Raw genomic sequence first — 12,344 nt, 5'->3', positions numbered from 1 at the left:
GAAGACTATATAGTACTATATAACCAGGCACAAGACTTATGTAACCAGGCTCATGTTATATTCTATTTGAGTATATCCTATGGATTGAATGGTAATACATAAATAAACCCTTTGGAAGCATACTACATTCAGGAAAGTAACGTGAAGTAGTTATGTGTCAGAGTTGACCTGATACCAAGCATTACTCATGATGTTAGTAGACAGGAAAAGCATCTCAGCAGAAGGAGCAGCCATAGTGGGCTACTTGTCATGTGTGGATTCTGTACCATTGCTTAAGTGTGAATAGTATGCTTAGCACCCAGTGTAGGTTAAGTGAGAGCATTGCACTTACACTTACAGTGCTTAGCAACCAACACAACATGTATGTTGATTACGTATGTGGAGCTATACAACCCAGGTTTTATTGAGAGGGTGTGACTAAAGACTTTAACATACAACACATGTTACTTGCATCAACCCTGCACATATCAAATCAAATCAAATTAGTCACATACATATATTTAGCAGATGTTATTGTGGGTGTATACAAATGTATTTTGTTCCTAGCTGCAACAGTGTAGTCGTATCTAACAACACACAAATCTAAAGTAAAAGAATGGAAATAAGAAATGTATCAATATTAGGACGAGCAATGTCATAGTGGCATTGACTAAAATACAGTAGAATAGAATACAGTATATACAGTAGAGTTGAAGTCAGAACTTTACAGACACCTCAGCAAAATACATTTAAACTCAGTTTTTCAATTCCTGACGTTTAATCCTAGTAAAAATTCCCCGTCTTAGGTCAGTTAGGATCACCACTTTATTTTAAGAATGCGAAATGTCAGAATAATAGTAGAGATAATTATTTCTTTCAGCTTTTATTTCTTTCATCACATTCCCAGTGGGTCAAAAGTTTACATACACTCAATTAGTATTTGGTAGCATTGCCTTTAAATTGTTTTACTTGGGTCAAACGTTTTGGGTAGCCTTCCACAAGCTTCCCACAATAAGTTGGGTGAATTTTGGCCCATTCCTCCTGACAGAGCTGGTGTAACTGAGTTAGGTTTGTAGGCCTCCTTGCTCGCAAACGCTTTTTCAGTTCAGTTTTTTCAGATAGGATTGAGGTCAAGGCTTTGTGATGGCCACTCCAATACCTTGACTTTGTTGTCCTTAAGCCATTTTGCCCCTACTTTGGAAATATGCTTGGGGTCATTGTCCATTTCGAAGACTCATTTGCGACCAAGCTTTAAATTCCTGACTGATGTCTTGAGATGTTGCTTCAATATATCCACATGATTTTCCCGCCTCATGATGCAATCTATTTTGGGAAGTGCACCAGACCCTCCTGCAGCAAAGCACCCTCACAACTTTTCACACCAAAGTACGTTCATCTCTAAGGAGACAGAACGTGTGTCCTTCTTGAGCGGTATGAAGGCTCCGTGGTCCCATGGTGTTTATACTTGCGTACTATTGCTTGTACACATGCATATGGTACCTTCAGGCCTTTGGAAATTGCTCCCAAGGATAAATCAGACTTGTGGAGGTCTACAATTATTTTTCTGAGGTCTTGGCTGATTTCTTTTGATTATACCATGATGTCAAGTAAGGAGGCACTGAGTATGAAGATAGGCCTTGAAATACATCCACAGGTACACCTCCAATTGACTCAAATTATGTCAATTAGCCAAGCCACATTTATTAAGCCTCCTGAGGTAGAAGAGGAGCTGTTGCGCTTTCTTCACCACATTGTCTGTGTGGGTGGACCATTTCAGATTGTCAGTGATGTGTACGCAGAGGAACTTGAAGCAATTCCACCTTCTCCACTGCAGTCCTGTCGATGTGGATAGGGGCGTGCTCCCTCTGCTGTTTCCTGAAGTCCACGATAAGCTCCTTTGTTTTGTTGATGTTGAGGGAGAGGTTATTTTCCTGGACCAGTCTGGCTGGGCCATCACCTCCTCCCTGTAGGCTGTCTACTACTGTTGTGTCATCTGCAAACGTGATGATTGAGTTGGAGGCGTGCGTGGCCACACATTCATGGGTGAACAGGCATTACATGAGGGGGCTGAGCACACATCCTTGTGGATCAGTGAAGTGGAGGTGTTGTTTCCTACCTTCACCACCTGGGGGGCGGACCGTCAGGAAGTCCAGGACCCAGATGCACAGGCCAGGGTTTAGACCCAGGGGCCCAAACTGAATGATGAGGTTGGAGGGTGCTATGGTATTGAAGGCTGAGCTATAGTCAATTAACAACATTCTTACATAGGTATTCATCTTTGTTCAAATAGGATAGGGCAGTGTGCAGTGTGATGGCGATTGCATCGTCTGTGGATCTGTTGGGGTGGTATGCAAACTGAAGTGGGTCCAGGGAGTCAGGTAGTCATTGAGGTCAGTTACATTTGCTTTCTTCGTTACAAGAACAATGGTGGACATCGTGAAGCAAGTGGGGACAGCAGACTGGGATAGGGAAAGATTTAATATGTCCGTAAACACTCCAGCCAGCTGGTCTGCACATGCTCTGAGGACACGGCTAGGGATCCCGTCTGCGCTGGCAGCCTTGTGAGGGTTAACACGCTTAAATGTCTTACACACGTCGGTCACGGAGAAAGGGAGCCCACAGTCCTTGGGAGCGGGCAAAGAAGGTGTTTAGCTTGTCCTGGAGCAAGACGTTGGTGTCCGCGACGTGGCTGGTTTCCCCTTTGTAATCCGTGATAGTCTGTAGACCCTGCCACATACGTCTCGTGTCTGAGCCGTTGAATTGCAACTCCACTTTGTCTCTGTACTGACGTTATGCCTGTTTGATAACTACACTGTTTGTATTCAACCATATTCCCAGTCACCTTGCCATGCTTAAATACGGGGGTTCACTCTTTCAGTTTTTTGCGAATGCTGCCGTCTAGCCACGGTTTCTAGTTTGGGTAGGTTTTAACAGTCACAGTGGGAACAACATCGCTTATGCATTTCCTGATGAACTCAGTCACCGTGTCCGTGTATACATCAAAACAGTCTTGAAGCATGGATTCCGATTGGTCAGACCAGTGTTGCATAGACCTAACCACGGGTACTTCCTGTTTGAGTTTCTACCTACAGGAAGGGAGGAGCAAAATGGAGCCGTGAACTGATTTGCCCTGAGGTAGGGCTGTGGAGAGCCTTGTCGGCATCCCGGAAGGGGGAGTAGCAGTGATCAAGTGTTTTAGCAGTGTGAGTACTACAGTCAATGTGTTGATAGAACTTCGGTGGCGTTTTCCTCAAATTTGCTTTGTTAAAATCCCCAGCTACAATAAATGCGGCCTCAGGATATGTGGTTTCCAGTTTGCACAAAGTCCAGTGTAGCTCCTTGAGGTTATCGGCTTGAGGAGGAATATACACGGCTGTGACTATAACCGAAGAAAATTATCTGGGGAGGTAATACGGTCGGCATTTGATTGTGAGATATTCTAGGTTGGGTGAACAAAAGGACTTGAGTTTCTGTACGTTATCTCACACCATGAGTAGTTAATCATGAAACATACACCCCGCCTTTCTTCTTCCCGGAGAGTTCTTTATTCCTGTTTGCGCGATGTACTGGGAACCCAGCTTGCTGTATGGACAGGGACAGTATATCTGGAGAGAGCCATGATTCTGTGAAACAGAGTATGTCACAGTCCCTGATGTCTCTCTGTAAGGAGAATGTATCAACCGAGAGGGATAGGCTACTCGATGACCCGTGTTCATGAGGCGTCTCAAAGTAAGAGTGCTGATCTAGGATCAGGTTCCCCCAGTCCATATAATCTTATTCATTATGATCTAAAATGCAACACTGATCCTAGATCAGCAATTCTACCCTGATATGCTTCATGAATCTGGCCCTGGGACTGAGGAGGATTCCCTCAAAGACAACTGCTGTCTTACTTTACATGTGTGCCTACAATGCCTCCTTTAAAACCACTGTGCATCCCTGGGCAGAGTTTTTAGTTTACGGGTCGGTGAAGATCATTCAATCCCTTCCAACATAAAGAAAACTAACTGGTCTACATCTACAGTTGGAGTCAGTAGTCAAGCATTCTGACGTATGAAATGTGGTTGATGTTTCTCATCTCTGTCAATGTCATTGCCTAAAGACAAAGGCACATTTCCACAATGTGTGGATTACAATCTGTCTATAGTATGTTGATCCACACACTTGAGTTTGTTGTTGACAGAAGCTGTTGACTCTAGCCATAACCAGGTAGATATCCCTCAGTGTAAGGTCACAGCTTATGAAGCCTTAAAAAAGGTTTATAATAGGCTTCTGAAGTTTTATAACATGCTTATGAATCACAAAGTAACATTCATACAGCAATTTACTGTTCACAAAAGACGACAGGGTTATCTTGTGAATGTGTCCATGTTGTACAGTAAATATATCTGAGTTGGGATCTGGATTCTGTGATTGGCAGATTTACAGCATTGCTTTGAAGTAGTGAAAAGAACAAAAGAAACCAGATTGATATCTAGGTATGTAGTCGGGTTTACATTAATCTTCCTCTCAACACATTTAGAACAGTGCAGTACACACAACTTAGGCATTGCATCTAGGTAAGTGTAAATGGAATGTAAGGTTTCTCCTGCATAAGAAACTGAGGCACCACCTAAGCCATTTTCCAGGACAAACCCTGGAATGTTACTGGAGTATAACTTCATTGAATCAGAGACTACTGCTGCCACAGCGATGTACATTGTCGTGAAAGAAAATATCCCCTTTCTGATATTTTTGTTACTGAAGATCTTCAACCAAACCTAATATGGATACTTGGATACTTATTTTATTTATTGAATTAACAAAGTTATGCAACACCCAGTTCCCCCGTGTGAAAAAGTAATTGCCCCCTTACACTCAATAACTGGTTGTTGTGGCACCTTTAGCTGCAATGACTGCAACCAAATGCTTCCTGTAGTTGTTGATCAGTCTCTCACGTCGTTGTGGAGGACTTTTGGCCCACTCCTCCATGTAGAACTGCTTTAACTCAGCAACATTTGTGGGTTTTCAAGCATGAACTGCTCGTTTCAAGTCTTGCCACCACATCTCAATTGGGATTAGGTCTGGACTTTGACTAGGCCATTCTAAAACTTCAAATGTGTTGCTTTTTAACCATTTTCATGTAGACTTGATTGTGTGTTTTGGATCATTGTCAAAAATATGCACAAAAAAACAAAACAAGTAGAAATACTTTTTCATAGCAAGTTAAATAAGTAGGTCTGGAACTATTGTTCTACATCAATCAGTAAGTTGCCTTACAAAGATTACTATGCTTGACAGCTACTAGGAGCTCAACATTCTCTCTGTAGGTAGGATGAGAAATGTCAATGCCATAAATGGACCAGAAATGTAAATATAGATGCAGATAATATTCAAAACGTGAGCCAGCTCTCTGTGGATGAGGCTGACAATGAGCCTAACTGCTGTGCTTTTGTGCTCCCTGCCTGTTCGAGGCCTGTGCTGTGCAGACCTGGGTTCAAATACAATTTGAAATAATGTCAAATACTTTATCTGCTGCTCAACTGAACTTGCCTGGCTTAATGGACCAATAGAATAGTCCCAAAACTATAAACACTGCTCATCTGGGACTCCAAGCAAGCTAGAGTCAACGCTCAAAGATATCAAATAGTATTTGAACCCAGGTCTGTGGCGCTGTGTGTGCTTGGTTAGTAAACACAAAGGACAGAGTATTAATGTCGGGGTCGACTTCCCAGAGCCCCTCAGAGTTCCAGGACCACCAAAGAGCTCAGTAATTTGGACTTAATTTAAAATGCCTGAGGCTAAGACAAACGCACAGACAGAGATGACACACATGCACACACACAGAGCAATGATACAAACACTCACACTCATACAGAACAATGACACGCACACAAACACACAGACCGACAAAGACACCACAGTGTCAGTACAACTGAGTAAAGTCCATGACAAGAATGCAGAACTGACATATCAGATTTATCATCTTAGATGAGAACCAGGAAGCAAAATGGCTGCACCCAGGGCATGTTGTAGAGTGTTACATGAAACCATATTTCTTCAACCATCTCGGAATCAATGAAAACTGTCACAAAAGCAAAAGTTACCCAGTCACCAATAAAAGCTCTGGAGTATCATTCAGTCTTTCTGCAATTCTAGACAATAAGAGCAAACAACCCCATCTCCCATAGCAACTACGATTTGATGATGTTATTACATTACAGTATCATAATCATAACAAGAAATCAAATTATGGACCTCTCTCTCTTTCCTCAATTACTTTGCACCAACTAAATGGCAAGTGATCGTGAACTGATGTTCATGAATAATATTTTAGACGAGGGAGTCAGACAGAATAGCTAATCAAACAGCCAATCTACTGTCAAGAGAAATGGGCCTGAATCAAACCACGATTCTGAATTAAACTAGAGGTGAATAAAACCTCTGCTTAGACATAGCAGCAGTCACAACAGTGATCCCCGGACAGAAATATTTTAAGTATTAGATGAATTGTTGCAGATAACAGTGCAGTCAGTATAGGACTGCCTCTATCTCTGGGTATTCACACATACAGATACCTCAAACAGCAGCACACAGGCCATCTCTGTCTGTTTGCACTGGACATACCTCACTCCCCTCTCACAATCACATCTCTCTTTCACCCCCCCCCCCTCTCTCTACCACACAGATTTATATCTCTCTCTTTCATTCCCTCTGTCTGTATTTCTCTTGCTCTACACCCTCACTCTCTCCCTCTCTCTACCACACCCTCTCTCATTCCCTCTGATTCTCTCACTTTCCTCTCTCTCTCCCTCCCTCTCTCTCTCTCCCTCCCTCTCTCTCCCTCCCTCTCTCTCTCTCTCTCCCTCCCTCTCTCTCCCTCCCTCTCTCTCTCTCCCTCTCTCTCTCTCTCTCTCTCCTTTTCTGCCAGTCCATCTCTCTCTCTCTCTCTCTCTCTCTCTCTCTCTCTCTCTCTCTCTCTCTCTCTCTCTCTCTCTCTCTCTACCTCTATGAACCTCCCTCTCTCTCTCTCCCTCTCTCTACCTCTATGAACCTCCCTCTCTCTCTCTCCCCCTCTCTCTCCCTCCCTCTCTCTCTCTCTCTCTCTCTCTCTCTCTCTCTCTCTCTCTCTCTCTTCCTCTATGAACCTCCCTCTCTCTCTCTCTCTCTCTCTCTCTCTCTCTCTCTCTCTACCTCTATGAACCTCCCTCTCTCTCTCTCTCCCTCCCCCTCTCTCTCTCTCTCTCTCTCTACCTCTATGAACCTCCCTCTCTCTCTCCCCCCTCTCTCTCTCTACCTCTATGAACCTCCCTACCCCCCCATTTCATTACTCTGAATGCTAAAATGGAAAATCTTGGATAGTGTTTACACTACATGGACTTTCTCCACCAGTACAATTCAATATTTCGGATTATATCTATAGGACTTCCTCCATCTCTCTTTATCTCCCTCTCTTACATTTTCATTGCAGATACTTATGAGATATTCTATAAAAAAGACAGAGCAGTGAATCAAAAGGCATAGGGAGAAATAGTACAACCCCCATTCTGCTCTAACCCTCCCTCCCTCCCTCCCTCCCTCCCACATCCCTACCCCCATACCCCCATTCTGCTCTAACCCTCCCTTCAACATCCCTACCCCCATACCCCCACTCTGCTCTAACCCTCCCTCAACATCCCTACCCCCATACCCCCACTCTGCTCTAACCCTCCCTCAACATCCCTACCCCCATACCCCCACTCTACTCTAACCCTCCCTTCAACATCCCTACCCCCATACCCCCATCCTGCTCTAACCCTCCCTTCAACATCCCTACCCCCATACCCCCACTCTGCTCTAACCCTCCCTCCCTTCAACATCCCTACCCCCATACCCCCATTCTGCTCTTAACCCTACCTTCAACATCCCTACCCCCATTCTGCTCTAACCCTCCCTTCAACATCCCTACCCCCATACCTCCATTCTGCTCTAACCCTCCCTTCAACATCCATACCCCCATACCCCCACTCTGCTCTAACCCTCCCTTCAACATCCCTACCCCCATACCCCCACTCTGCTCTAACCCTCCCTTCAACATCCCTACCCCCATACTGCTCTAACCCTCCCTTCAACATCCCTACCCCCTCACCCCCACTCTGCTCTAACCCCCCCTCCCTTCAACATCCCTACCCCCATACCCCCATTCTGCTCTAACCCTCCCTTCAACATCCCTACCCCCATTCTGCTCTAATCCTCCCTTCAACACCCCTACCCTCATACCCCCATTCTGCTCTAACCCTCCCTTCAACATCCCTACCCCCATTCTGCTCTAACCCTCCCTTCAACATCCCTACCCCCATTCTGCTCTAACCCTCCCTTCAACATCCCTACCCCCATTCTGCTCTAACCCTCCCTTCAACATCCCTACCCCCATACCCCAATTCTGCTCTAACCCTCCCTTCAACATCCCTACCCCCATACCCCCATTCTGCTCTAACCCTCCCTTCAACATCCCTACCCCCATTCTGCTCTAACCCTCCCTTCAACATCCCTACCCCATACCCCCATTCTGCTCTAACCCTCCCTTCAACATCCCTACCCCCATTCTGCTCTAACCCTCCCTTCAACATCCCTACCCTCATACCCCCATTCTGCTCTAACCCTCCCTTCAACATCCCTACCCCCATTCTGCTCTAACCCTCCCTTTAACATCCCTACCCCCATTCTGCTCTAACCCTCCCTTCAACATCCCTACCCTCATACCCCCATTCTGCTCTAACCCTCCCTTCAACATCCCTACCCCCATTCTGCTCTAACCCTCCCTTCAACATCCCTACCCCCATTCTGCTCTAACCCTCCCTTCAACATCCCTACCCCCATACCCCAATTCTGCTCTAACCCTCCCTTCAACATCCCTACCCCCATACCCCCACTCTGCTCTAACCCTCTCTTCAACATCCCTACCCCCATACTGCTCTAACCCTCCCTTCAACATCCCTACCCCCTCACCCCCACTCTGCTCTAACCCTCCCTTCAACATCCCTACCCCCATACCCCAATTCTGCTCTAACCCTCCCTTCAACATCCCTACCCCCATACCCCCACTCTGCTCTAACCCTCCCTTCAACATCCCTACCCCATACTGCTCTAACCCTCCCTTCAACATCCCTACCCCCTCACCCCCACTCTGCTCTAACCCTCCCTTCAACATCCCTACCCCCATACCCCAATTCTGCTCTAACCCTCCCTTCAACATCCCTACCCCCATACCCCCATTCTGCTCTAACCCTCCCTTCAACATCCCTACCCCCATACCCCAATTCTGCTCTAACCCTCCCTTCAACATCCCTACCCCCATACCCCCACTCTGCTCTAACCCTCCCTTCAACATCCCTACCCCCACTCTGCTCTAACCCTCCCTTCAACATCCCTACCCCCATACGGTCTCTCTCTCTCGCTCTCCCTCACACACACACACACACACACACACACACACACACACACGCACACACACACACACACACACACACACACACACACACACACACACACACACACACACACACACACATACACAGAATAGTATTATTATGCAGGACAGGCCTTCTTCAGACAATCTTAATGTGAAAGTCAATTTAAACTGTGTGTTTGAAAGCAGACTGTAAATAACAAAGGTTTTATTATAGTGAGATGATGTGTATAAACAAGACAAGGGTTCAGTTACAGTGCGTAATAAAGGCACAGCTACTTCATATAACCAGAGGTATAGGATTGCATTGAATATAAGGCATTTTTGTAATGGTTATTATATCCAAACCCTGTAAGTGATGCAATCACATAGAAACAACAGCCCATGTTGTCATCAACTGAGATAAAAACTAAGTTGAGCACTTTGAAAGCAACTTCACTGACAGTGATGCGCTGCGTTCATCACCAGTTTATACGTACTGACAAAGGATAAAACAAGCAATCAAGCAATCATTTTTTTAAATATAACATATGACATTAAATAACTATACATGTTGTGCACGAGTGTTTGTTACTGTTATCACTGCTTTCAAATGAATGGACAGAAAGTCGTTTAATTTCAGGGCGTAACGGATATTAACAGTGTTCACTTTCTGAACAGCGTTTTTACGCATCTCCATAACATTGTGAACAATGAAACCAATAACCTAGGTTTCTATAACCTTGTCCAGATGCGACTCACCTTATTGCAGTACGGGGAATCGGTATACTGCAAGGGTCCCAATCGGGAAGAATCTGTTGCTGATAAAGACTGTGGTGGAGGTGGATATACTCTCACGTCCATTTCAGTAAAACATCAATCTCCACACAAGCTTTTCCACTCAGGCTTCTACTTTCGATTCCTCAAAAGTTGAAGGCTCTATAAAGACTGATGGACGAAGTCGGAAAAAGTGTAGGGTTTGAATCTAAAAATGGCAAACTGTTATGCTCTCACATGCGTTCGCGGTTTTTCAGGAGAAAGAAAAACTTATATTATCAACGCACTATGAACGACGGACTTGGTAAACGGGTAAACGCAGTTAAAATGTTGTAACTTTCAAAATATGTAAGCTATCACTCAATTGTTGAAGAAGTTATTGCGCGTCTTTCTCTTTCTGACAGATGCATTTGCAGCGACAGTAGTTGTTTCTATCCAGCGGCTACCGTCATCTGCAAGCGAATGGGGCATGGTAGGATTGCCTGTTCACTTGTGATTCATACAAAGGACTTTACAGACGGGGCAGGGGCAAGAGTGCGGCTATGGCGACGTGCTCCACCTAGGGGGCGCAATGGGGAATGCAGCGCCTGCGTCGGTTGCATGCCGCAGTAAATTTGTTTTCAGTTTGGATAGGCTATTGGTTTGCTCCTCAATACCTCTTCGACAGAAGGTCCTATCATGATGAGGGTGATATATCTAAAAACAGATGACGACAGAGAGCAAGGTACAGCTTTTTTGTGCCTTTTTTCCCATTCTGTTTTCAAAAAGTGACTTTCAGTTGGTTTCAAGGGGAGAATAGTATGTGGCTGCTGCCAAGGGAGCGTCTTAAAAGTGCAGTCAGCTGAACATGGTGTTTACAGAAAAACCTTCAATTACATTAAAAAAATGTGATCTTGTTTACTTTTTTACCCCTTTTTCGTGATATCCAATTGGTTGTTACAGTCGTGTCCCATCACTGCAACTCCGGTACTGACTCGGGAGAGGCGAAGGTCGAGAGCCATGCGACCTCTGAAGCACAACCCTGCCAGGCCGCACTGCTTCTTGACACACTTTTCGCTTAACCCGGAAGCCAGCCACACCAATGAGTCGGAGGAAATACCATACAACTGGCGACTGAAGTCAGCATGCATGCGCCCAGCCCGCCACAAGGAGTCGCAAGTGCACGATGGGACAAGGACATCCCGGCAGGCCAAACTCTCCCCTAACCCAGACGACGCTGGGCCAATTGTGAGCCGCCCCATGAGTTTCCCAGTCGCAGTTGGCTGCAACACAGCCTGGGATCAAACCCGGGTCTGTAGTGATGCCTCAAGCACTGCGATGCAGTGCCGTAGACCGCTGCGCCAATCGGGAGGCTCCAATATTGTTTATTTTTGATGTCTTTTTTGTTTAAAAAACTTGCACAAAAAACATTAATAGGCCTGTTATCTTTCTCACTCATACAAAACCTACTGTAGCTGACTTGCATGACTTACAGAGCTAAAATTACTTGTAGCAAAGTCACTGATGTCCCAAATCACTAAAGTTCCCCCCTGTACTCCCAGTTCACCTACAACTGCGTGGCCACGCACACCTCCAACACCCTCATTAAGTGTTGGAGCTGACCATGGACTACAGGAAACGGAGGGCTGAGCACGCCTCCATTCACATCGATCAGGCTGTACAGGAGCGGGTCGAGAGCTTCAAGTTCCTCTGTGTCCACATCACTAAGGACTTGTAATGTACCAAACACACTAATAAAGTCGTGAAAATGGATGACAACACCTCTTCCCCCTCAGGAGATTGAAAAGATTTGTCATGGGCCCTCAGATCCTCAAAAGTTCTACAGCTGCACCATTGGCTGCAACACTGCTTGGTATGGCAACTGCTTGGCATCTGACTGCAAGACGCTACAGAGGGTAATGTGTACGGCCCAGGACATCCCTGGGGCCGAGCTCCATGTCATACAGGACCTCTATACCAGGCGGTGTCAGAGGCGAGACCTGACCAGGGTGGTTCATTGTCATTCAGCTGTCAAGTCGACATTCTACGGTAAAATCCAAAATGCTCTTCTTCTCTCCTCTTGCTCTCGCTTGGTGGGATTTTCCAAAGATACGACCTCTGTTGTGGTCCATTTTAATAAGCCAGAAACATGTTGTCCTAAGACAGGATGTAGATTCTTGAGTCAGGTTGACAAAGGACTTCC

At 45.5% G+C, this 12,344-nt stretch overlaps 1 protein-coding gene across 1 annotated transcript in view; it reads right to left on the bottom strand.

Annotated features, from left to right (window-relative positions):
- The window catches only part of LOC118376610 (thymocyte selection-associated high mobility group box protein TOX-like), a 126,927-nt gene extending 116,255 nt beyond the window's left edge, over positions 1–10,672 (bottom strand). The window contains 1 exon segment of the mRNA XM_052463571.1: positions 10,148–10,672. Coding sequence (XP_052319531.1) covers positions 10,148–10,249 — 102 coding nt within the window. The 5' untranslated portion in view covers positions 10,250–10,672.
- Positions 10,673–12,344: the final 1,672 nt, after the last annotated feature.

Source organism: Oncorhynchus keta, chromosome 15, assembly GCF_023373465.1.
Source record: "Oncorhynchus keta strain PuntledgeMale-10-30-2019 chromosome 15, Oket_V2, whole genome shotgun sequence".
In the NCBI taxonomy this organism is placed as follows: domain Eukaryota; kingdom Metazoa; phylum Chordata; class Actinopteri; order Salmoniformes; family Salmonidae; genus Oncorhynchus; species Oncorhynchus keta.
This window is presented reverse-complemented; position numbering and strand designations above follow the sequence as displayed.